At 38.3% G+C, this 22,662-nt stretch overlaps 2 protein-coding genes across 3 annotated transcripts in view; both read right to left on the bottom strand.

Moving 5' to 3' along the window:
* cerkl (ceramide kinase-like) overlaps positions 1-8,830 on the bottom strand; it is a 43,765-nt gene extending 34,935 nt beyond the window's left edge. Inside the window, exons 1-2 of one of the 2 annotated variants that reach the window (XM_047370222.1) lie at positions 8,534-8,830; positions 1,523-1,632 (exon numbers count right to left, since the gene is read on the bottom strand). In XM_047370222.1, coding sequence (XP_047226178.1) covers positions 1,523-1,632; positions 8,534-8,688 — 265 coding nt within the window. In that variant the 5' untranslated portion in view covers positions 8,689-8,830. The remainder of the gene's footprint in view (positions 1-1,522; positions 1,633-8,533) is intronic. The other variant, XM_047370223.1, reaches the window with a different exon arrangement.
* Positions 8,831-11,856: 3,026 nt separating this feature from the next.
* On the bottom strand, positions 11,857-17,357 carry neurod1 (neuronal differentiation 1). Its single transcript, XM_047371558.1, has 4 exons — positions 17,229-17,357; positions 15,710-15,990; positions 14,202-14,431; positions 11,857-12,951 (listed from the first exon to the last, which is right to left on the bottom strand). The coding sequence occupies exons 2-4, from the start codon at positions 15,976-15,978 to the stop codon at positions 12,392-12,394; spliced, it is 1,059 nt and encodes a 352-aa protein (XP_047227514.1). The 5' UTR covers positions 15,979-15,990; positions 17,229-17,357; the 3' UTR covers positions 11,857-12,391.
* Between the last annotated feature and the right edge of the window lie 5,305 nt (positions 17,358-22,662).

Raw genomic sequence — 22,662 nt, 5'->3', positions numbered from 1 at the left:
CAGTGACTGTCCACTGTCTCTACATGCTCATCCAGGAGGAGTGAATGCTGCAAGTCACTGACTGAATGCAATCTGCTGGGTTTCCTTAGACAGAAAAACTTTTTATCCAATTTGAATAAAAAGCTAACTACTGCACTGTTCAATGGTTAGGATTAATTGGAATGTATGTACCTGACTGTTGTGAAGTGCCTTGAGACAACATGTGTTGTGAGTTGGCGCTATATAAATAAAACTGAATTGAATTTAATATTTCAATATGTTTACAGCTGCATGTATTTTCGGTTATGTCTTTACCAGCCTTGTACATCAAGAGATAGAATTTGTTGATCATTCTTTCCTTCAGAATAGCTCAGGTTCAGTCAGACTGGATGGTAGAATGAGCAAAGCTAATTTTCCAGTCTTGCCATAGATTCTCAATTAGATTTAGGTCTGGACTTTGACTGGGCCATTTTAAAATATGGATATGATTTGATCTAAACCATCCCATTGAAGTTCTTGTGTAGTGTTTCATTTTTACTGGAGGGTGACCCTCAGTCCCATTCTTATGTTTTTTTCTGGCAACTAACCGATTTTCTTCCAGGATTGACTGATATTTAGTTTCATCCATCTTCCCATCAAAGCTGACCAGCTTCCCTATCCCTGCTGGAAAAAAAAAGCATCCTTACAGCATGATGCTGCCACCACCATGTTTTACAGTAGGGAGTGTAGGGGAGTAGGGAGTGTTTTGGGTGATGTGGTGTGTCAGTTTTCTGCCATAGAAAATGTATTAAGTCCCCTACATGGTCTGTGACAAACCTTTACCTGGACTTCTACAGACTTTTGGCAAAAAATTATTTTCTTCTTGCCACTCTTCCATAAAAGCCAGATGTTTGGAGTGTATGAAAGATAGTTGTTTCGAAAATTATCTCACTCCTCCAGAGTTGCCATGGGCCTTTTGATTGCTTCTCTGATTATTGGTCTTCTTGCCTGACCTTTCAAATTAGGTGGACAGCCATGTCTTGATAGGTTGGCAGATGTGCCATACTTCTCTGATGATGGGTTGGAAAGACCTCCATGTGCCTAAAAACCTTTGTTGAATATTTTTGGAAAAACTTTACTTTCATCACAACAATTCCTTAACATTGATCACTTCATGTGTCATCATATTCTCAGAACAGCAGGCTTGTCATTAATCTGATGGTAAGCATAAGAAATGCACAATACAGAATGATATGTCAATAATGTCTTCTGAGACAAAAGGGCTTTCTGCCACAGCTGTCACTGTTACAGTACACTGTTGAAAACCCTCAAAAACAAACATTTACTTAAAAAAAAATCTTAACTACGATCAAGAATAGTTCTTTAATCAATAATCATCATTAATTTAATCATGCTTTTATTTTTAGAGGAAATACGAACTGTGAAGATGTTTTGCATTTATTTAGATGTCCAGAGGTTTCAGGTTTTCTCAGACCAACACATACTTACAAAGTCTGTTCTATAGCAGCAGAACAGTATAAAACCTGTTCCCGTTGTAACTGACCTGTGGGACTCTCCGGGATGATGGGGGTCCAGGTCAGTCTGGTTCGTGTCAGCAGGATGTCATGGCTCTTTTTCCCCACTTTGAAGATCCCCCGCATCAACACACTCTCACTGACAGATCCAACACAAACACAGAGTTCTAGTTTACTTCAACCGGTCAGGTATTATTCACAAATGTCCATCAATAAAGCGACCATAGATCAGTCATACACATAATTAATGACGTCTCATTAATGATTAATGCAAGTGAACTTCTGATTAAAATCTTAACATCATGCAAGAAATTACAGATATTCAAATGTAAAAAGAAGAAACGGGTGAAAGAGGCTTTCACGTTATCTTCTGTCAGGCATTTACAATGTCATGACCCCCTGATGAGAAAAGCAAAAAGGCTTTCTGTCTCTGAACTTGGCAGGATTGTTGAGCTATACAAACAAGGCCTTCTGCAACGCTCCATCACTACCATAGTGGTACACAGCAAGAAAGTCATTTTAAAATCTCCAAAGCATCCTTAGTGGGTTAGGACAAAACGGTCAAGTGGTAGACCCCCCCAAAAACACTGACCATGAAGACAAAGGCAGATCATCGACTCAAATTAAGGCCCTTACTGATGCTGATTGTAGCTCAATAACCATAGCATAGCATCTGGGGGAGAAGAGCTTAATGAACAATAAATGTCCTCAAACGCCTCGCCCCCTTCCACTCTACAAACCCAATGGACTTGGCAAGGGAGCACCAAACAGGGCAAACAAGGAGGTGAAAGTAAGGTTTATCCTGTAATGACAAAACAATTCCTCTGGATGGTTCTAATGGTTTCCAACATTGCTAGCATGAAAACGAGATTCCGAAGAAGATGTTTTCTACTCGCCTCAGAGCTATTTCCTTACAATGTAGCTTCATGTTGTGCAGGAGAGTCAAAATGAGGCTGGTTATGTGGAAAAGAGGCAGAGGGCTACCATTTTGACTGAGGGCCCGTGTCTGTGGGATATCATTTCATCTTTCAGTAGTATAACATTCCAGTTCACTGATCAAAATCCAATTGAAAACGACTGGTGATGGAAACCAAGGGAGTTTTACAAAAATGGACGCCCAGACAGTGGATGCCCTTTGTGCCCTCACCATCACCACATGATGCAGCTTTTCCACCGGAAAACTCACAAACCAACACAATTTTTTAAGTGATCTGCAGGAGTGGTGGGGTTACTCACCACTCTGTCCTATTTTTAAAATTTTGACTTCGGTTTTGTTTTTCTGTTTTACGGCTATGGTCTTAAACTTTTCATCAGCTTATGAACATCCTGTTTAAGTTTAATTGTCGTTTCAGTCATTTTCCTACAATATTTGTTTTCTCTGCTCGTGGTTCTTCTTTTTACATTTTGAAGCTTAGCAACCTGGTTATGAAATTATAGCTTTTCATATGATGACAAATGATGATGGCATGTGACAAAAACCCCATCTTCCGAAACCCATTTCTTCTCAGGAGTTGGAATGTTTGAGTTTCGAATCAGTAAAATAAACCGGAATGCCACCTGGAGTCAGAATTCTGACTTTGAAATTCAACAATTTTTCATCAACCCTAACATCAAAATCCAACATGGCTGCCTTACACATTAAACAACATGAGAGGTGCAGCGCTAGATTGTTTATTACCACCACATGACTATTTGTGTCACAATAAGTCAGTCGCACAGTATCCCTCTTTCAGCTGCTTTAGTGTTTAGGGTTGAGAAATATATTATAATTTATAATATAAATATAGAGGGTAACCATGGTGATGGTGGCAGGTGTTCATCTTGTAACCGATGGGTTGCCAGTTCGAGCCCCCACTATGTCCGTCTCAGTCATTGTGCTCTTGGGCAAGACACCTTGCCTGCTGATGGTGGTCAGAGGGCTCGGCGGCGCCTCTGTGTGACTGCCTCATTTCTGTCAGTGCGCCCCAGTGCAGCTGTGGCCACAATGTAGCTCACCACTGTCAGTGTGTGAATGTTTGTATGAATGGACGGATAACTGAATGTAGTGTGAAGCGCTTTAGGGTCTCTGGGGACTTGATAAAGCGCTATTCAAGTACAGGCCATTTACCGTATAATAGTTAGCCTTGTTCCTGAATGCAACAATTAAAAATCCCACAGGTTATCAGCCCTAGAACTGGAGTTGTGAACTGGAGGGGGTGTGAAGTTGGTGTGACATCATTCCCATATTTGTGCTTCGAACATCCGAGGCAAAAGGAATGCAGCATACATTCTTCTTTGACATTAACAGCATAAATTTAGTCTTTTTAATTTGACGTTTATCACAGACTTTAATAACACTTTATCCTAAACTGTTATTTTGCTTTTAACTTTGCCCTAATTTTTTTTAACAGTAATTGTACTTTCATGCACCCTTTACTAAGAAATATACAATCATTTAAAATAAAATGAAGTATAAAGTAAAGTATTACTCTAATTTAGCTTTACCTGAGCTTTAGCTTTAACTTAAGGTACCATATATTCATCGTTTCATCTATTTTTAATTAAATGCTTATTTGTATTTGTATTTTGTCAAAATATTTTGCATTTCTTTTATTAGTTTTAGAAAAATATATAATACAGTTGTATTTATCCATTTTGTTTATAATCCTATTTTTTTTTATCTCTTTACTTTTTATTACTCAGTGCTTCATTGTTAGCAAAGAGTTGAAAATGATAACATTTACTCCTCAACAATCCTCCTCATGTCTGGTCTAATCCGACAGATTAAAATATTTTTTGAGGCATTTTAACTTCTGCCTTTGCAGTATGTTTTAAACTGCTGTCGGTCTATTTGTTTTTATTTAGGGGTGGGGGGTTAGGGGTTAATGGTGAGGGTCTGTTTTTAGTCTTTGCATAGGACAAATGTATATATAAAATATGATTGAAAAGACAAAAAAGCACCCACATTTTAAATGATCTGCTGTTAGTCAAAAAATGACTAAAACGATTTTGCAGCTTTGGAAAGGTTTCATCAGGCAGATACAGTTTCTTCTCACACTCACACTAATTCTATTGAGGCTACAGCTGTGTTCATTTTAACTAATGTCCAGTGTTTCTTTACATACTTAGAAGAACTAAAGCAGAGGTCATAGGAGCTAGCAAGCTGGGTTTCTTAACCCTTGTTTTTGCCAATGAACGGCACAATTTAGCTGTGGTTGTCAGGGAAAATCTTTAAGTAACACCTTGGTGGAACTGATTTAAGAAGTTTTACTTCAGTTTAATTTTACCTAATTACATTTCAAAGCAACCGATTTTGATTTGATTCTTTTCAACCTGGAGGAAAAACCAGATGACTTTGTGACGTAATGGTTAGAGTTGGCTGCTGGTCATGATTCTCTTGCCAGGAGGATCCAGCAGATGTTTATTTTGTGATAGAGAAGATCCTCTGCAACCATAAAGTGTATCCTTAGGTTTGGAAACACTATTCTTCTAGTTGGTTGTACAGATGTCTTGTACTTCTGTTTAAATAATAAAATGTAAACTGACAAATATTGCATGCTTCTTTCTAGTTTAAGTTAATTACAAACGAGAATAATTAGAAACAAATGTATTACAATAATTAAATTATTGAGTTTACAGTGCCTTGCGAAAGTATTCAGCCCCCTTGAAATGGTCAACCTCTTGCCACATTTCAGGCTTCAAACATAAAAGTAATAAAATTCAAATTTTTTGTGAAGAATCAGCAACAAGTGAGACACAATCGTGAAGTGGAATGAAATTTATTGGATGTGTCAAACTTTTTTAACAAATAAGAAACTGATAAGTGGGGCGTGCAATATTATTCGGCCCCTTTACTTTCAGTGCAACAAACTCACTCCAGAAGTTCAGTGAGGATCTCTGAATGATCCAATGTTGTCCCAAATGACTGATGATAATAAATAGAATCCACCTGTGTGTAATCAAGTCTCTGTATAAATACACCTGCTCTGTGATAGTCTCAGGGTTCTGTTCAAAGCGCAGAGAGCATCATGAAGACCAAGGAACACACCAGGCAGGTCCGAGATACTGTTGTGGAGAAGTTTAAAGCCGGATTTGGATACAAAAAGATTTCCCAAGCTTTAAACATCCCAAGGAGCACTGTGCAAGCAATCATATTGAAATGGAAGGAGTATCAGACCACAGCAAATCTACCAAGACCCGGCCGTCCCTCTAAACTTTCATTTCGAACAAGGAGAAGACTGATCAAAGATGCAGCCAAGAGCCCTATGATCACTCTGGATGAACTGCAGAGATCTACAGCTGAGGTGGGAGAGTCTGTCCGTAGGACAACAATCAGTCGTACACTGCACAAATCTGGCCTTTATGGAAGAGTGGCAAGAAGAAAGCCATTTCTCAAAGATATCCATAAAAAGTCTCGTTTAAAGTTTGCCACAAGCCACCTGGGAGACACACCAAACATGTGGAAGAAGGTGCTCTGGTCAGATGAAACCAAAATTGAACTGTTTGGCCACAATGCAAAACGATATGTTTGGCGTAAAAGCAACACAGCTCATCACCCTGAACACACCATCCCCACTGTCAAACATGGTGGTGGCAGCATCATGGTTTGGGCCTGCTTTTCATCAGCAGGGAAGATGGTCAAAATTGATGGGAAGATGGATGGGGCCAAATACAGGACCATTCTGGAAGAAAACCTGTTGGAGTCTGCAAGAGACCTGAGACTGGGACGGAGATTTATCTTCCAACAAGACAATGATCCAAAACATAAAGCCAAATCTACACTGGAATGGTTCACAAATAAACGTATCCAGGTGTTGGAATGGCCAAGTCAAAGTCCAGACCTGAATCCAATCGAGAATCTGTGGAAAGAGCTGAAGACTGCTGTTCACGAACGCTCTCCATCCAACCTCACTGAGCTCCAGCTGTTTTGCAAGGAAGAATGGGCAAGAATTTCAGTCTCTCGATGTACAAAACTGATAGAGACAAACCCCAAGAGACTTGCAGCTGTAATTGCAGCAAAGGGTGGCGCTACAAAGTATTAACGCAAGGGGGCCGAATAATATTGCACGCCCCACTTTTCAGTTTTTTATTTGTTAAAAAACTTTGACACATCCAATACATTTCATTCCACTTCATGATTGTGTCCCATTTGTTGTTGATTCTTCACAAAAAATTAGAATTTTATATCTTTATGTTTGAAGCCTGAAATGTGGCAAGAGGTTGAAAAGTTTAAGGGGGCCGAATACTTTCGCAAGGCACTGTAAGTAAAATTTGAGTAAGATTACATTTAAGTCAGAATTTAACTCATTCAGTTAAGTAAGTATATTTTAAAAATGGTCAGAATTTAACCAATTTAACTAAGTATATTTAGCACCTAAAAAAATAAAATAAAAGAATCAGTTGCAAAGAGTGCATTCAGTATTGATGTGCTCTATGTACACACACACACGACTCACAAAACGTTAGGGATATTCGGCTCCCGGGTGAAATTTCTGGATGAGCCTAAAATGAAATATAACCTTTACAGAAGAACTTAATATGACCTACTCTAAATGTTTGAATGCTGTTCAATGTTTCAGTACTTTTTGCACAACTTACTCCTCTAACAAGGAGCTTAACGGCAGAATTTACAACAGGTGTTTAATCCAAGAATCAACTGATAAATTTCCTGGTTTAATCAGAATTGGTATCTAAACACATGCCCCTCATCATGCTGTTCATATTTTGACATCATGAGACCAATATGACACCAAACAATTGATCAACTGTACCTCGGCATTCTGAGGGTTCAAACAGGATGTTCTCAGACTAAAACAGAGTATCATCAGCAGAGAGACTGGAAGGGTCACTAAAAGGCATAGAAGTGGACGTCCTTTAGCCACGTCCCACACTGATGAACGCTTCATTGTGAACAATGTCCTGCAGAACCAGATAATGAATACCACTCAACTCCAGGCACATTTAAGGGAGGTGAGACTTACCCAGGTTTCAAGTCAGACCATTCAAAACATTTACATCAGCATGGTCTGCATGCTAGACAATCTGCAAGGGTACCTGACCACACCACCAGGCACAGGAATCATCGCCTTGCATGGGCCAGGGAGAATTATCGCTGGACGAGGGACCAGTGGGCCTAAGTGCTGTTCTCTGATGATCCCATGGAAAAGCTATAGTCAGCTGAGTCGCCGTCTAGAGGGTTGTAACTCAGAACCTCATTGACCCGAGGGCCACCCTTCAAGAAGACTGAAACGCCATGCTTCAGCAGACAATAAGTCGACTTGTAAACAGCAGGAGACGTAGTTGTAAAGCTGTAATCGATTCTCAAGGGCAGACGAGACGTTATTGACATTTTTGTTGTGGTATACCCACCACAGTTGTTGGCTTTTGTTTCAATAAATCATTTGAAATGAGGAAATCACCATTGCATGCTTCTACTGTAAATGCCCTACTTTCACGATATAATATCAATGTAGGGTGTTTTTTTGTTTTTTTTTCCATAAATTTGACCTGAATGCAAAATATCCCTAAATTTTCATGAGTAATTTTCCAAATGTTTTCCTTTGTTCATTTATAGTATGATTCATTTATAGTATGTATGATGTAAAAAAGGAAAATAAAAAGTAAAAGGATTACAAAGCTTTGTTTTTTTACCATGTTTTTTTACCATGTTTATCATTTGTCTAAAACTGAAAATGTTTTCCGTTTGGTTCCTGGCTTGCTGGATCTTGCAGCATCTTCTTCTGTATTGCTATGAAGGAGGGCACAGCATTAAGAAACTTTTTCACGAAAAGTAAAATCTTTCCTAACCAGTTAAATTTGAAAACTAACCTGCATACAGCTTAGCTCTACTAAGGGGCATGTGTTTTTTTCACTGAATGTAGTGACATAGGTGTTACTATTAATTCACTTCCGTTGTTCAAAGAATATGTTTTTTAATTGCAAGCCTTTTATTTTGAAAAAATCTCCCTAAATGACTTGTCTGCGTACATCCTTCGCTTTCTCTTTCAATTAATGGTAACTTTTTAATGTGAAGCTGTAGAGGAACATCTTGTACTACTCACCTCAGCTCCTCTTTCTTCTCCACCTTCCCTTCTCGTTCCCGCTTGTTCTCCTCCACCTCCTCCTCACTGACCCTGGGTTTCTCTTTCTCTTTCTTTTTCTTCTGCTTGCCGCTGTCTCTCAGCTCTCCCTGCGCTTCAGTCTCAAGCTCCGACATATTTAAACAATCACTCGAGGAAACAAACAAACAAACAAAACAAGAAAACACCGCGGGTATAAATTTGTTTCTGTCCGATAAACAGGCAGTAAGCTGATCACGGTGTGTATTTCCGGGGTCTCGTCGCTATGGAGACGGGTAGCGGCTTCATTGGTCACGCGGCAGATCCACTGGTGTGTAATCAACATACATGGGCGCTACTCCTCGGGAGCGCGCATTTATGTTGTTTTTTTATAATCTTTTGAGAAAGGCCTGTCTCATTTCCTACACGACAGATTACTTGGTTGAATGAAAAATTATTTCAAATCTAAATCTGCCACATATATGAATAATTTCAGGTTTAGCTGTAATACATTCTAAAAAGGTTTGGCTCTCAGTTACAATTTAACATAACTGTTGACTGTTTTTCTGAAAATTGTATGCCATCCTTTTTCCATGGATTGCAGTTCTGATCCTTGTTGGGGGTAGCCGAGTGTTATGACATATGACCAATTATGACCCCTGATCAAACTAAAATTAACCTTACCTAAGTGCAGTAACAGAACTTCACATCCTTTCAGTTAACTATGAGTACATTAAAGAAAACTGCTTTAAATCACTGGGTTTCAAAGCATTTATAATTATTCTTAAATCATGTCATGAGTGACAAATGGTTGGTCCACAAAATGTACCAAAAGTATAAAATGGTTTAAATAACCAAGACCCATTGCAAGTTGTATAACTAATTATACTGGAACTCCAAACTATCGCTACTTTTAACATAAAAGGAAAAAGGACAATTGGTTGCTTTTTCTTCAAATGGTAATTCATATTGTGGTGAAATATGTTAACCAATAAACTTTTGTGCTTTGAAGATGATAAAAGTCTGTAAGCAGTAGGGATATGATTGAGAAATTGGACTGGGCCATAATCTCTTACATATACAATTTAAGATTTTTTGTCTGATTAGGTCACATGTTTTCAAAAAATCTAAAACTTTTTGCAGACACTTCTAAACCAATCAAAATACATTTCTGCAAAACCACTACTAGAAGTCAAGTAAAACAAAATCACAAATTGCATCAATCAGCATTAAAGCAAAGAATTGTAATGTTTTAATGAGAACAAGGTAGAAAGTGATACATGATCATGGCCAAATCTTCTGTGCTTTTGTCACAAATAGGCGACTTACATCCACTGACAGCGTGTATTTTTTTCTGCAAAAGGGCTGAGAAGAGTGTGTGTTGTAGCATCCTGCAGTACATCTGGATTGTTGTCTATATGTGTGTCCTGTGATGTTATTTAACAGACACCTGCCAGCAAATCAGTAAGGAAGAGGGGGGACTGTGTCATTAATTCCATATTATGAGCTCCGGCTCAAACACTCACTCAGCGTGTGTCCTGCTGACAGATGGCTGAGTTTAAATCTGCATTAATCAGTTTCATGATCAGCCAACAGTCTGAAACACAAAACCCAAGTCACAAAGACTGCCCACAATACTGCAACTGCAATGCTCTCAATGCTTCTGTTGCTATTGTAGAATATTTTAGGATGCTCCAATAAGAATAAAAAGTACTTTATAGTTGCCTTTGAAGAAACGTCTTACAGCTTTAGTGTTTCCTCGTCCCTTCCTGGTACTGAGTAAAGCTAACCAGACCGTAGATGTAAAAATACTTCTTTCCACTATTATATCGCTGGAGTTTCTTTTTACTTACATTTTGTCACATTTGTAAAGAAAAGGAATTTCTAGGTTGAACAACACAGTTGAGTTATTGGCTTAAGAACTGAAACCTTGCCAAGTCCTCTCTGCCAATGCCCAACAGCTTATTCTGCTATTGACTTGTGTTTGGTGTTTTTATTTGATTGTAAGACTGAAGTTTGAAGAAATAAGATATTGGCCTGTTAACAGTTTAGTTATTCAACAACCTGGGGCTTCAATAGTGTGTAGGAGAACCAAAATCAACCACAATGGTCTGGCACCTCTTTCTCACATTGGTCAACAGCTTGGTGACACACTGGCATTGGATGGCATCCCGCTTCTCAACCAGCATTTGTGACAAGTCAGCCAAAGTGGTTGCGTTTTCGACTCACTACAGCAAGGTCCAAGCTGACCAAGTGTTCAGTGAGGTTGAGATCAGGACTGCGGCCAGACCATTACATCCTCTCTACTTCCAAATTCTGGAGTTAGTCTCTGAAGACATGCCATCTCATCTCGATATACCTCTTTATAAAGATTGCGTACAATGATTACAACTGTTGCTTTTCCAGTGAGGGGTTGCAGCCCCACCATCACACTGCCTTCACCAAAAGCTGTTTGCCAAGTTTGTTTTTCTTATGCACACAACCCACATATTCAACTCTACTAATATTCAGCTACGTATTCAGCTCAACCAAAACAGAACGAGCATTTTCTTACTTTTGTGTCAAGTTTAGTATTTGGTGTTTGTTACTTATTGAAGAGAAGTTGTCAGAGACCCTGAGTCTTGAATATTTATTTTCCATTACTACAATATCCTTATTCGAAATTGTCTTGCCAAGTAAATTCAAGAATAACTAGAGCCAAATGGCTAAGGTTTTTTCATGCTTTAAAACTAAGGTTGTCACTTGACAAAGGGCATTTTCTCCGCAGTCTTTTGCTTGACATTCCTCTTCAACAGTGAGGGTAAATGGTGGGATATGGCCACCATATTGTCCCAGTTGACTTACACACACACAATCAAACAGTAGGTCATTAGTGTATGTGTGTGTAAGTGTGTGGAGGGGGGGGCTCTCATGCATAAATAATTTTCATAAATTAAATCTCGTCTGCAGGACGAACATCTGTGCCCTTCACACACACATACACCAAACCTTGTTTTGTACTCCACAAAGTGGGATAGTGTTGTTAACAGGGCTTTCTCTGGAAGGAAATCTGTAGTATTGTCACTACTGTCAACCGGAGGTCTTGGCAATCCGTGATTCATCCAAATTCTTTTAGAGGATTTACAAAAAATTTATTTTTATGTAAGTAAAAAAAATACTTTTTTGGTAAGTCAACAAACAAAACGTGCTGTTATTTTTGACTGCCACATTGTATCTACTGATATTTTTTATGAATAACAGCTGTGCAGTGAAAACAGAGTAAAGCTGTCCAAACCGTAGTGTTTTTGTAATGTGTCGTTGCAGATGAATTGAGTCTTACAGGTGAATCACGTGAAATTCCTTTTAATAAAAGGCCTTTATAAACATCTATCTTATAAAATATGAACAAGAGTCACATGAAATAACATAAATGCTACAGAAACCATATAAAAAGCAAAAACTTAAAAACAACATGAACAACATTAACACTTCAGCCTGACACCAGCCCTACGTTGCCTCACACACTGACCCCCAAAAAATAGAGAAATCTTAATTCTTTCAACATTTGGAATCATCAGCTGAGCATTGCTCAGATGTTAACAAAATTGCATAGTTTTCTCCAGATTATTGCTCATTGATTATTGATTATTTTTAAATGATAATATGAACACTGACAAGACATTCAAAGAGCATCTCTTGCCAGGTGAAGAGCTACAAAGAAGGTTACGGGATTGTTAAATCACCATCATAAAGAGAAGTTAAAGATCCTGATGTGGACAACAAGATGAAAAACAAGGACAGACTGTAAGACAGTGATTAAATGATAGAAGTCTCCTCATATCATGGTCTCTCTGTCTTCATCAGTCTCACAGTCCTTCATCCTCAGGAGTCGTGAAAGATGGCGTTTAACTGGGCGTTCATCAACCGTTCATGGTGTGAGTGTCCATCGAATCCCATCAATTGTTCCACTTGCAGCTCACCGCACCGTGGGTTGGGCCCCCCGCTGCCATAGACGGAGGGATGGCCACCAGCTCCTCCACCTCCATAGTGCACGCTAAAGGAAAAGCTCTTGTCATAGTCGGAGGCAGCAACGGGTTCGTGCTTGAAGGACGAGAAGTTACCGTTGATGCTCAGAGGGGGGCTGAGAGGCGGGTCGAATGCCGGGCCATCTGAAACCAGGACTCCATCGAAGAAGGGTTCCAAGGAGCCGTATGGCTGACCTTTGACCTGGTGGAAGATGTGTGAAGGGTCCATGGTGCCATAGGGGGGGCTGGGCAAACCGGCTGTCAGTCCAGGGCTCTGGTAGGAGAAGTGTCCAGGATAGGCAGCAGCACCGGCAGGGGGAAGATGCGTTGGCATGTCCGGAGTCTGCTCCGGAAGGAAGGTCCGAGGGTTCAGCTGAAGGCAGCCTGCCACCAGGTTAGTGGTCGGCTGAGACAGACCTGAGAGCACAGAGAAAGTTAAAGGTCAGTATCGATCAATAGTGTAACGAGATCTCATAATATTTCTCTTTCAAGGGAAGTCTTGTAAAATGCTATCCAGTTGCTCACAGCATTACTTTGAGAGGTGAAATTAGGCTAAGTTGAAGTTAAGGTAAAGATTTTTATTATGAGCCACTGATTTTAATGTGACTGCTTTAAACTTGACACGTTGACTTATTTACGTTTGAAACTCTTATTTTGATAGAAGAAATTAAGTAGCTCTTGAGCTTCTATGTTGTGTGACAGAGTTAACAAAAAGGACTTCTCATCGGGTTGGTGACAAAACTTTGATAAACTGTTCTTATCTTTCCATTTTGTAAAATAATTAGTAAAAGATGGTGACAGACAAGATAAAAATGATTCGTAACCACTCGTAAGTAATATTGTGACAAGCTAATCATTAGCAGCAAAATATGATGAAGTTAGTATCTGTTATTTTATAGTTTTTAAATAGACTGTGCTGGATTTGGCCGTCTTCACAGTTCCCAATCCAAAATATGTAGACTAATCAAACATGAATACATTTACGCTTACCAGAGATCCTTAAAAACACAGTTTGAAAATTATGATTTTTATATTGTATTCTTAAAATATTAAACAATAATAGCACAGTATTAAAGTTTTTTAACATTAGCCTGGACAAGCACACGAACAGTCTGTGGTTGGTAAAACCTTTACTCAATTTGTGAAAACTAAAAAAAGATGGACTCTTTACTAAAGTTTACACTAAATTTACTAAATTATCACCCAAATCTTGTCTCATTCCCCTGAACCCAATGTTCCTGTGAGCTTCATGCTTCATTACATCCCTGTCAATGATGTCATTTATGTAACAGCACTTGTTAGTACCTAATAATACTTATAAATGAACTTTAATTATCATTACAATAAGAGTTCATAAATAAATCATGTTCATTAATACAAACATCCGATTACAACATCCCCAAAAGACAGTTTTTAAACCAACTACAACAAAACTATAAGTAAATAATAATATCCATTATATTGCCACATCAAGGTTCAAGGTCTTGTAACACCTCCTCGTCTCTGGGAGCTCCCAAGTATGAAACATAAACTTGTCATTTTGGACGTAACATTTAACAGAAGCTAACATATAACTGACTGATCAAAATTTGGTGTATTTCATCTTAATTTGTACGTATCATGTATCTTCTTATAATGCTAAGGGACCAGAATGCTGAGCTTCTGACCTTTGCAGAGAGCCTGGACGAAACCCATGAGGTCAGGAGCCTTGCCAGAGCGCAAGACCTCACTTAGAGCCCAGATGTAGTTCTTGGCAAGGCGCAGGGTCTCAATCTTGGACAGTTTCTGGGTTTTGGAGTAGCATGGGACAACTTTTCGGAGACTCTCCAAGGCATCGTTTAGCCCGTGCATGCGATTCCTCTCCCGGGCATTGGCTTTCATTCGACGGACCTTAAACCTGCAAAGGCAGAAACAGAGCTATTAAAGGTATTTTGAAAAGGTATTAAACTGTGGCAGGGGCAGAATGGTCTAGGAGAGCACCATGAGCAGAAAAAAAACAGCATCAAAATCCAATGCTAAATTGAAAAGATGTTTTTCTTTCTTTTTATAAAAGAACCTACTTTTTATTTAATTACTTTTTTTCTCTAAATTACTTAGTCCAATTTTAGTCAATGTCCAAACCCCTTTTGGAATATTGTACACTGAATATAGATTATTGAATACAATTGACTAGTATGCTTTATTTAATTTGTTTATTTTCAGATAAGGTACGTGATATAACGTTTGTTTTTTCCAAAATGGGCTTTGTCGCAGGAGTTGGTTGTGTGTGATATGTTGAAGGGAGGACTGGAGCAAAGGAAGGGCTCACCCAGGGCGCCACTTATGCAAGAACCACCCCTGTCCTAAATTTAATCTTTGCAAATTATCTCCTGTGATTTAACAGACAAGCTCAACAAACAGCTAAAGTGTAGTAGGTCAACCTGTTAGTTTAAACGCAATGTTTGCTACTGTTTTTTTAATGTGTTTACAGGTTTCTTTTTTGGTTTTGTGCTCAAAGGACAGATAGAAATGTCATTGTCATAAAGGGTGACACCAGTTGCATAAATTACAAATGAGACAACTACACAAAAACTAACTGATATTTGAGCAGGAAGTTTAACGGGTTAAATTACTATAACACATTGATGTGCTCCAGTAAGATATGGCTTGGGTTAAGATGACCATCCATGTGCAAATAACTTTTTCTGGTGATAATGCTAGGAATAATGGCACTACAATTTCATTGTAAACAGCATGTTTAAAGGCTTCATGACACTGTGCAAAATATCTGACCAAATAACACTAATAATGCAAAGAAAACTGTTATTAATGTTAAAAAATGGTTTCATAAAAACATTTATTTTGAACCCCAGTCTACCACATTTCGTATTACTGGACATTACATGAAAACACACTGTTTTGTACCACAATGGTAAAATTGAGAGTTCGAAGAAATCTGCAAAAACAGTTTAAAGAGCAGTTGCTCAAATCCCTGCCTGCATGTATTTCATACACAATATGTGGGCTTTAATTGTTCTGAAGTTTCTATGATCTGACAGACGTAATTTAGGTCTTGTTTCTATCTAAAAAATATTATTTCTATATTCAGGCTGGCTCTTTTACTCCAGTGTTTGTTCATGCCTATCTACAAACACATTTTTACTAATTGTCCTTGTGCTCGGAGGATGGACCATACCTCTGAAGACGAGCCTTGGTCATCTTTTTCTTTTTCGGCCCTCGCCTCTTGGGTTTGTTCTCGCCATCTTCCTCTTCCTCTTCGTCTTCCTCGTCGTCCTCCTCTTCGTCTTCCCCAAGATGGTGAAGCTGGTCCTCCTCCTCCTCCTCCTCCTCCTCAACTCCCGCTCCGGCTCCTGCCCTCTCGGTCTCTCTGCTTGCAGGGCTGCAGAGCTCCCGCTGCTCGTCCGATTCCACTGACGTGTGCTCCCCTCTCACAGACCTGGTCATGATGCTGATTCTCTGGGAAACAATAAGTTCAATTTGATTAAAACATTTTACTTTAGAACGCTTTCGCATGTTTAAAATGTGTATTTTACGTACATTATTGTTATTATTATAATAATTATTATTATAATTATTACGGTCTAAAGTTTGTCAAACACAGAATAGGCTTTTTGTAAATCAGACAGATGACCTTTTTTTCTTCTCATCACCGGAAAATTTTATTTCCACGACAGGATATTTGGAAAATGGTTCATTTCTGTTAAAAACAATAAGCACGATACAAGTTTTAAAATTAATTTTCTTAAAATAAGGTTGGAAAGACTAAGAAAGGTAAGACTAGAATAATATTTTAATCTTTCTTGGCTTTCCCAATCTTACATCAATAAGTGCGTACTTGAAGAAATTGGATTAATAGGACTCTAACCCAAATAAAAAAAAAAGATAGAAATCTAGCAGAGGCCTACAAGCAAAACGTTAGGATATTCAGCAAGCTATTTTGACTTCATTTAAATATTTAAATAATTAGGACGACGGTACAATTTATATTCTTCAATACAGCGAGTGAGTGCTTCTAACTGTTTTAAAAAGTGCAAGTTGTTTAATTATTTAAAAAAAAAATACACAAAACGGATCAATACTGACTCGGAAAGAGACAATTAACTTTTTGTATTTCTCCATTTAACTAACCAACCAACAAAGTAATTTAACAAATGAATGAGAAAATAAATACAATGGAAAAATATCCTTGCACTTGAAACGTACCGCTTCTTGAAAACTTTTGTATTTAAATAATAATAAAAGAATTTGTGTTGTTAAAAATTAAATAATTTCTGGTCTTCAGCTGACTTGTACCGCTGATTTCATTCATCTAAGCACAACAGTAATGATGACAAGTAGCATAGGAGATCTAACTGGATGAATTAAATCGGTTTTTAATCCAAGCGGGAAACAATGTTGCGCAAATAATGTTGAGTTAACTAACAAGTATTAAAAAAAAGTAACTAACAGGAAACAATGTGTTCTTTGTTTTATTTTTTTTGGAAATGGGTCTAAGTTTTTTTTTTTTTTAATTAGCAACTGTTTCCGATGGGAACAAACTATTCAGTCAACTTACTGATGTCATAAATTATAGCTATTTAGGCCCCCAAGAGTCCTTTTATTTTAGTGTAAACTATCCTAATGAAAAACCACATATATTATCCTGAATTCATAGGATGTGGTCAATACTTACAATTATTGTTGTAAAAACCTACCTTTTGTTTAATGGACGCAGCTCGTCAGTTCGCAGGCATCCCGTCCTGTGTCCGTGCGTGACTGTGCGTGATCTGATGGGAGATTTCTGAGGAGTGTGTGTGATGCTGCTGGTTTTATACTCAGCGCCACACGCGAACCCACGCGCGAGAGGTGCTGTGAGTAATTAGCATATCGAGGTCCCGCCCTCCCAGCACGCGCCATATGGTGCTTACGTCATTAAAACGGACCCGGGGATCACGTGATGAAGAGAGTCTCTTTCTCTCTCTCTTCGTGGGGAAACTTGACCATCTGTCAACACAAACACGCTGATGCACTCCAAAAAAAAAAAAAAAACACCTGAAGTGAGTCTACATTATTTAAGTAATACTGCAGAAAATTAATAACAAGAGTAGAAGTAATATGTAGTCAGTACTAAAATGGTGTTAATTACAGTCCAACTCAATGAGGATGATGCAAACATCCTCTTCATCATCATAACTGTTACCTACACTGTCATTGTCATGAAGCATGATAAAATAAGTACTTGAAGCGATGATGATAATATCGTGTGAATAATAAAACGATAGTCGTCTGATAGAGAAAATCATGAAAGTGAGGTTCATATTAATGTTAATTGGGACGTAGATGATGAATGAATGAATCTTGACATTCATCTGCGTCAGGTCAAATATGATTTATGCATCAATTCTGCTGTTTTTGTTTCTGATGATAGTAAAATACCTGATCAGATTTTTATTTTTTAAATTCCCAACTCATTTGACTACGTAAAACCTTGACATCTTCTGTTTTTAGAAACCACTTACCTTTTGTTTCGGAGTGATAGTAGCCATTTTTTATTATTCTTAAGCAAGATCAAAACAAAAATTAACATATCCCAGTGAATATGAATGTGATTGCTTAAGCTGTCTTCTTTTGTCATTATGTTTCATGTAAATAAACTTAAAGTAAAAAGTAAGGAAATTATGTTTGGTTGATTATTTTTTGTTGTAACTTTGCTTCTTATACAATACTTCTTATACCATCGGAAATCCTGCTTATTTCTTTTTTAATTGTGCCACACTTGTATGGAAAATGCGCCTTTGGGTTGAGCAGGACATTTGAGCATGTAAAAAACCTGTAAAATTCTCTCTGCCAAAGACAAACAGTCAAACGGCTCACCAGAAAAGAAGACCTTACATCACTGGAGGCAACCTCAATGCTGAGAGACGTCTAAATGAAATTCTACTGCCAGTGCCATTCCTCCACTCTGTTGAACCGAACTCCATCCTTCATGAGGTCAAGGCTTGCCACCACAAAGTAGGTTTGTCAGATATTACCTCCAGAATTGTGGAGCAAAGACTGTAGAGTGGCCTGCCTGCCTGCATGCAGTCCTGACTTCAACCCCACCGAACGCCTGCAGGATCAACTTAAACCTTGTTCAAGCCAAAGTGGCAAACACAACCATTTTGGGTGTCCTGCCAAAAAATATGTACTTCTATGACAGCTTTACTGAACCATACTTTTTACTTCTACTTAAGTAATATTATTTTTGAAGTACTGTTGAGTATAAATTTCTGGCTACTCTACCACCTTTAGTTACTTTCCTGAATGAAGAGTAAGAATGTTTTAACACAAAATGCACCAGATACACACCTCCACAGTTTATGTTAAAGTGAAACCTCTTGAATGTACATAAGCGATGTTGTTATAATGTTGTTTTCTATCTATGTACAGTAAATGGTTTATATTGTCACTGGAAGTACATTGCATTGTTCTAACATACATTAAATACTGTAAGTATTGGTTTTAGAAGCTTTATGTTGTAAAAATGAATGTTTTGAAATGGTTTATTTCTTGTGCCTGAATTTTGTATTTTGCAATGATGTTATTTATTTTTACCAATTTTTATTTGATAAAAAAAAAAACTGAATTTGCAAATAATCTTAAATTTATGTCTGTCTGGTTACATAATTTTCACAAATAAAATCAGATGCTATGATCAGTTACTCTGTACTCGAGAAGGATATTAATCAAATACTTTTTTACTCTTATATCAGTAATTTTATGGATACCTACTTTCTACTTCTACTTGAGTAAAAATATATTGAAGTTAAGCTACTCCTAGTTGAGTACTTGAGTTGAGTCCTCCACCTCTGTCTGTTACAAATGCAGTACCATTTAAAGGGAAATAAATAGACTCTCCAACAGCATGGTGCATTGCCAAGAAGCATTGTTACGATAAACAAATAATCAGGCAAACACAAATTCACTTTTTTTGTGCTAAGCTCATCTTATAATCAACGTTAGTATATTACAAGAGATAAAAGTCTGCTGTCAGTGGCAAGGATCCTAGATTCAATGCTGATTAATTGGGCCGAAGACAAATACTAAAAAAAACTGTTTATTGGGAGACATTTGGGGAAAACATGGGCCAGAACACAAAGATTAGAATTTTATCATTTCAGTTTTCTCGTAAAATAAAAATGGCTTAAGCCTGACCAACCCGCCGGTGGGTTGAGCTGTGAGCGGTGTGTTTATTTATTTCTTTTGGTTTGATCACAAATAAATCCAACATAGTAACAGTTGCAATAGTGCTTCACTTGAAAAATATTCTTTTATTTCTTACCTTTACACAGGTACTAAAAGTTTGCATGTAGACCTTATAACTGTGGAGCTATACTTAATTTATTTCAGGTATGTAATTTCAGACGGACATTGTTTCTAAAACCCTTAGGATGTAACAGGTTAAGTGTCACATGAACCTCACAGGCTCTCAATTTCGGTTTTCAACATGGCTGCCCTGCTTCCGAAAAATGGGGATAGCTGGAGAAATAACTTCTGTCAAGTGGTTTGAAGATACAGTATAAGTATGTATGTTATAGCCATCTTTGCATGGCGGTCACTATTCATGAATAACGGTTGGTAGATTCAAATTGATATTCTACTCTAGGAAATTTGTGCACTTTATTTACATACACTTTGCCCTCGCTGTCTGACAATAAATTAGACTAAGTTTATCCTGTTTTTGGTCAGCTACAATTTAAATAATTTGCTAAAAGCCAGAGTAATGAGAAGGAGAATTTTTCAGAAAAGTTTTTAAGCTTTCTTAAAATTATGAAGTTTAACCAATTTCTTAATAGTATTTAGTAGAATTGCCTTTGGAACTGGAGGAATTGGGTAAAATATTTTAGGTATCCTCTCAGAAGCTTCTAGAGTTTATTGGACTTTAAGCCCACTCCGTGTGACTGAACTGGTATAACTTAGTCAGGTTTATAGGCTGTCACTCACAAACATTTTTTCAGCTCTGCACACAAAATTCCATGGGTTTAGGGTTTTGTAATGGCTTCTCCAAGACATTGTAGACCTAAAGCCACTTTCTAACTAACTCGTGGCATGCTTAGGGTCACCGACCATTCTAAAGATCCATCTGTGCCCAAGCTTTAACTTTCTTTCTAACTCGATTTCTTCGTGATGCCATCTATTTTGTGAAGTCACCAGACCCACTCAATATGATGTTGCTATCTCTGTACTTCATGGTTGGGAATGTGTTCATAGACTTGCAAGCCTACCCCTCTTTCTTCCAAATGTACTGATGCTCATTATGACCAAGCAGATCAGCAATAGCCTAATCAGGGCACTGTCTCCAAAAGCGAAGGTCTTTGTCCCTGGGTGCAGTTAGAAATTGTAATATGTTCTATTTAACAGATTATGTTAAAGAACAATGTTCTGTTGTTCTTTTGGAAATATGGCTTCTTCTTCTCTGAGTGATCTTTCATCCCATGTCGGTAAAGGAATCGTTCCACTGGGGATAATGATACTTTCCCACCATCTTCAGCCAGCATTGTCACAAGGTACAGGTCCTTCTCAAAATATTAGCATATTGTGATAAAGTTCATTATTTTCCATAATGTCATGATGAAAATTTAACATTCATATATTTTAGATTCATTGCACACTAACTGAAATATTTCAGGTCTTTTATTGTCTTAATACAGATGATTTTGGCATACAGCTCATGAAAACCCAAAATTCTTATCTCACAAAATTAGCATATCATTAAAAGGGTCTCTAAACGAGCTATGAACCTAATCATCTGAATCAACGAGTTAACTCTAAACACCTGCAAACGATTCCTGAGGCCTTTAAAACCCCCAGCCTGGTTTATCACTCAAAACCCCAATCATGGGTAAGACTGCCGACCTGACTGCTGTCCAGAAGGCCACTATTGACACCCTCAAGCAAGAGGGTAAGACACAGAAAGACATTTCGGAACGAATAGGCTGTTCCCAGAGTGCTGTATCAAGGCACCTCAGTGGGAAGTCTGTGGGAAGGAAAAAGTGTGGCAGAAAACGCTGCACAACGAGAAGAGGTGACCGGACCCTGAGGAAGATTGTGGAGAAGGGCCGATTCCAGACCTTGGGGGACCTGTGGAAGCAGTGGACTGAGTCTGGAGTAGAAACATCCAGAGCCACCGTGCACAGGCGTGTGCAGGAAATGGGCTACAGGTGCCGCATTCCCCAGGTCAAGCCACTTTTGAACCAGAAACAGCGGCAGAAGCGCCTGACCTGGGCTACAGAGAAGCAGCACTGGACTGTTGCTCAGTGGTCCAAAGTACTCTTTTCGGATGAAAGCAAATTCTGCATGTCATTCGGAAATCAAGGTGCCAGAGTCTGGAGGAAGACTGGGGAGAAGGAAATGCCAAAATGCCAGAAGTCCAGTGTCAAGTACCCACAGTCAGTGATGGTCTGGGGTGCCGTGTCAGCTGCTGGTGTTGGTCCACTGTGTTTTATCAAGGGCAGGGTCAATGCAGCTAGCTATCAGGAGATTTTGGAGCACTTCATGCTTCCATCTGCTGAAAAGCTTTATGGAGATGAAGATTTCATTTTTCAGCACGACCTGGCACCTGCTCACAGTGCCAAAACTACTGGTAAATGGTTTACTGACCATGGTATCACTGTGCTCAATTGGCCTGCCAACTCTCCTGACCTGAACCCCATAGAGAATCTGTGGGATATTGTGAAGAGAACGTTGAGAGACTCAAGACCCAACACTCTGGATGAGCTAAAGGCCGCTATTGAAGCATCCTGGGCCTCCATAAGACCTCAGCAGTGCCACAGGCTGATTGCCTCCATGCCACGCCGCATTGAAGCAGTCATTTCTGCCAAAGGATTTCCGACCAAGTATTGAGTGCATAACTGTAGATGATTATTTGAAGGTTGACGTTTTTTGTATTAAAAACACTTTCCTTTTATTGGTTGGATGAAATATGCTAATTTTGTGAGATAGGAATTTTGGGTTTTCATGAGCTGTATGCCACAATCATCTGTATTAAGACAATAAAAGACCTGAAATATTTCAGTTAGTGTGCAATGAATCTAAAATATATGAATGTTAAATTTTCATCATGACATTATGGAAAATAATGAACTTTATCACAATATGCTAATATTTTGA

This window comes from Girardinichthys multiradiatus, chromosome 7 (assembly GCF_021462225.1).
Source record: "Girardinichthys multiradiatus isolate DD_20200921_A chromosome 7, DD_fGirMul_XY1, whole genome shotgun sequence".
Taxonomy (NCBI): Eukaryota; Metazoa; Chordata; class Actinopteri; order Cyprinodontiformes; family Goodeidae; genus Girardinichthys; species Girardinichthys multiradiatus.
This window is presented reverse-complemented; position numbering and strand designations above follow the sequence as displayed.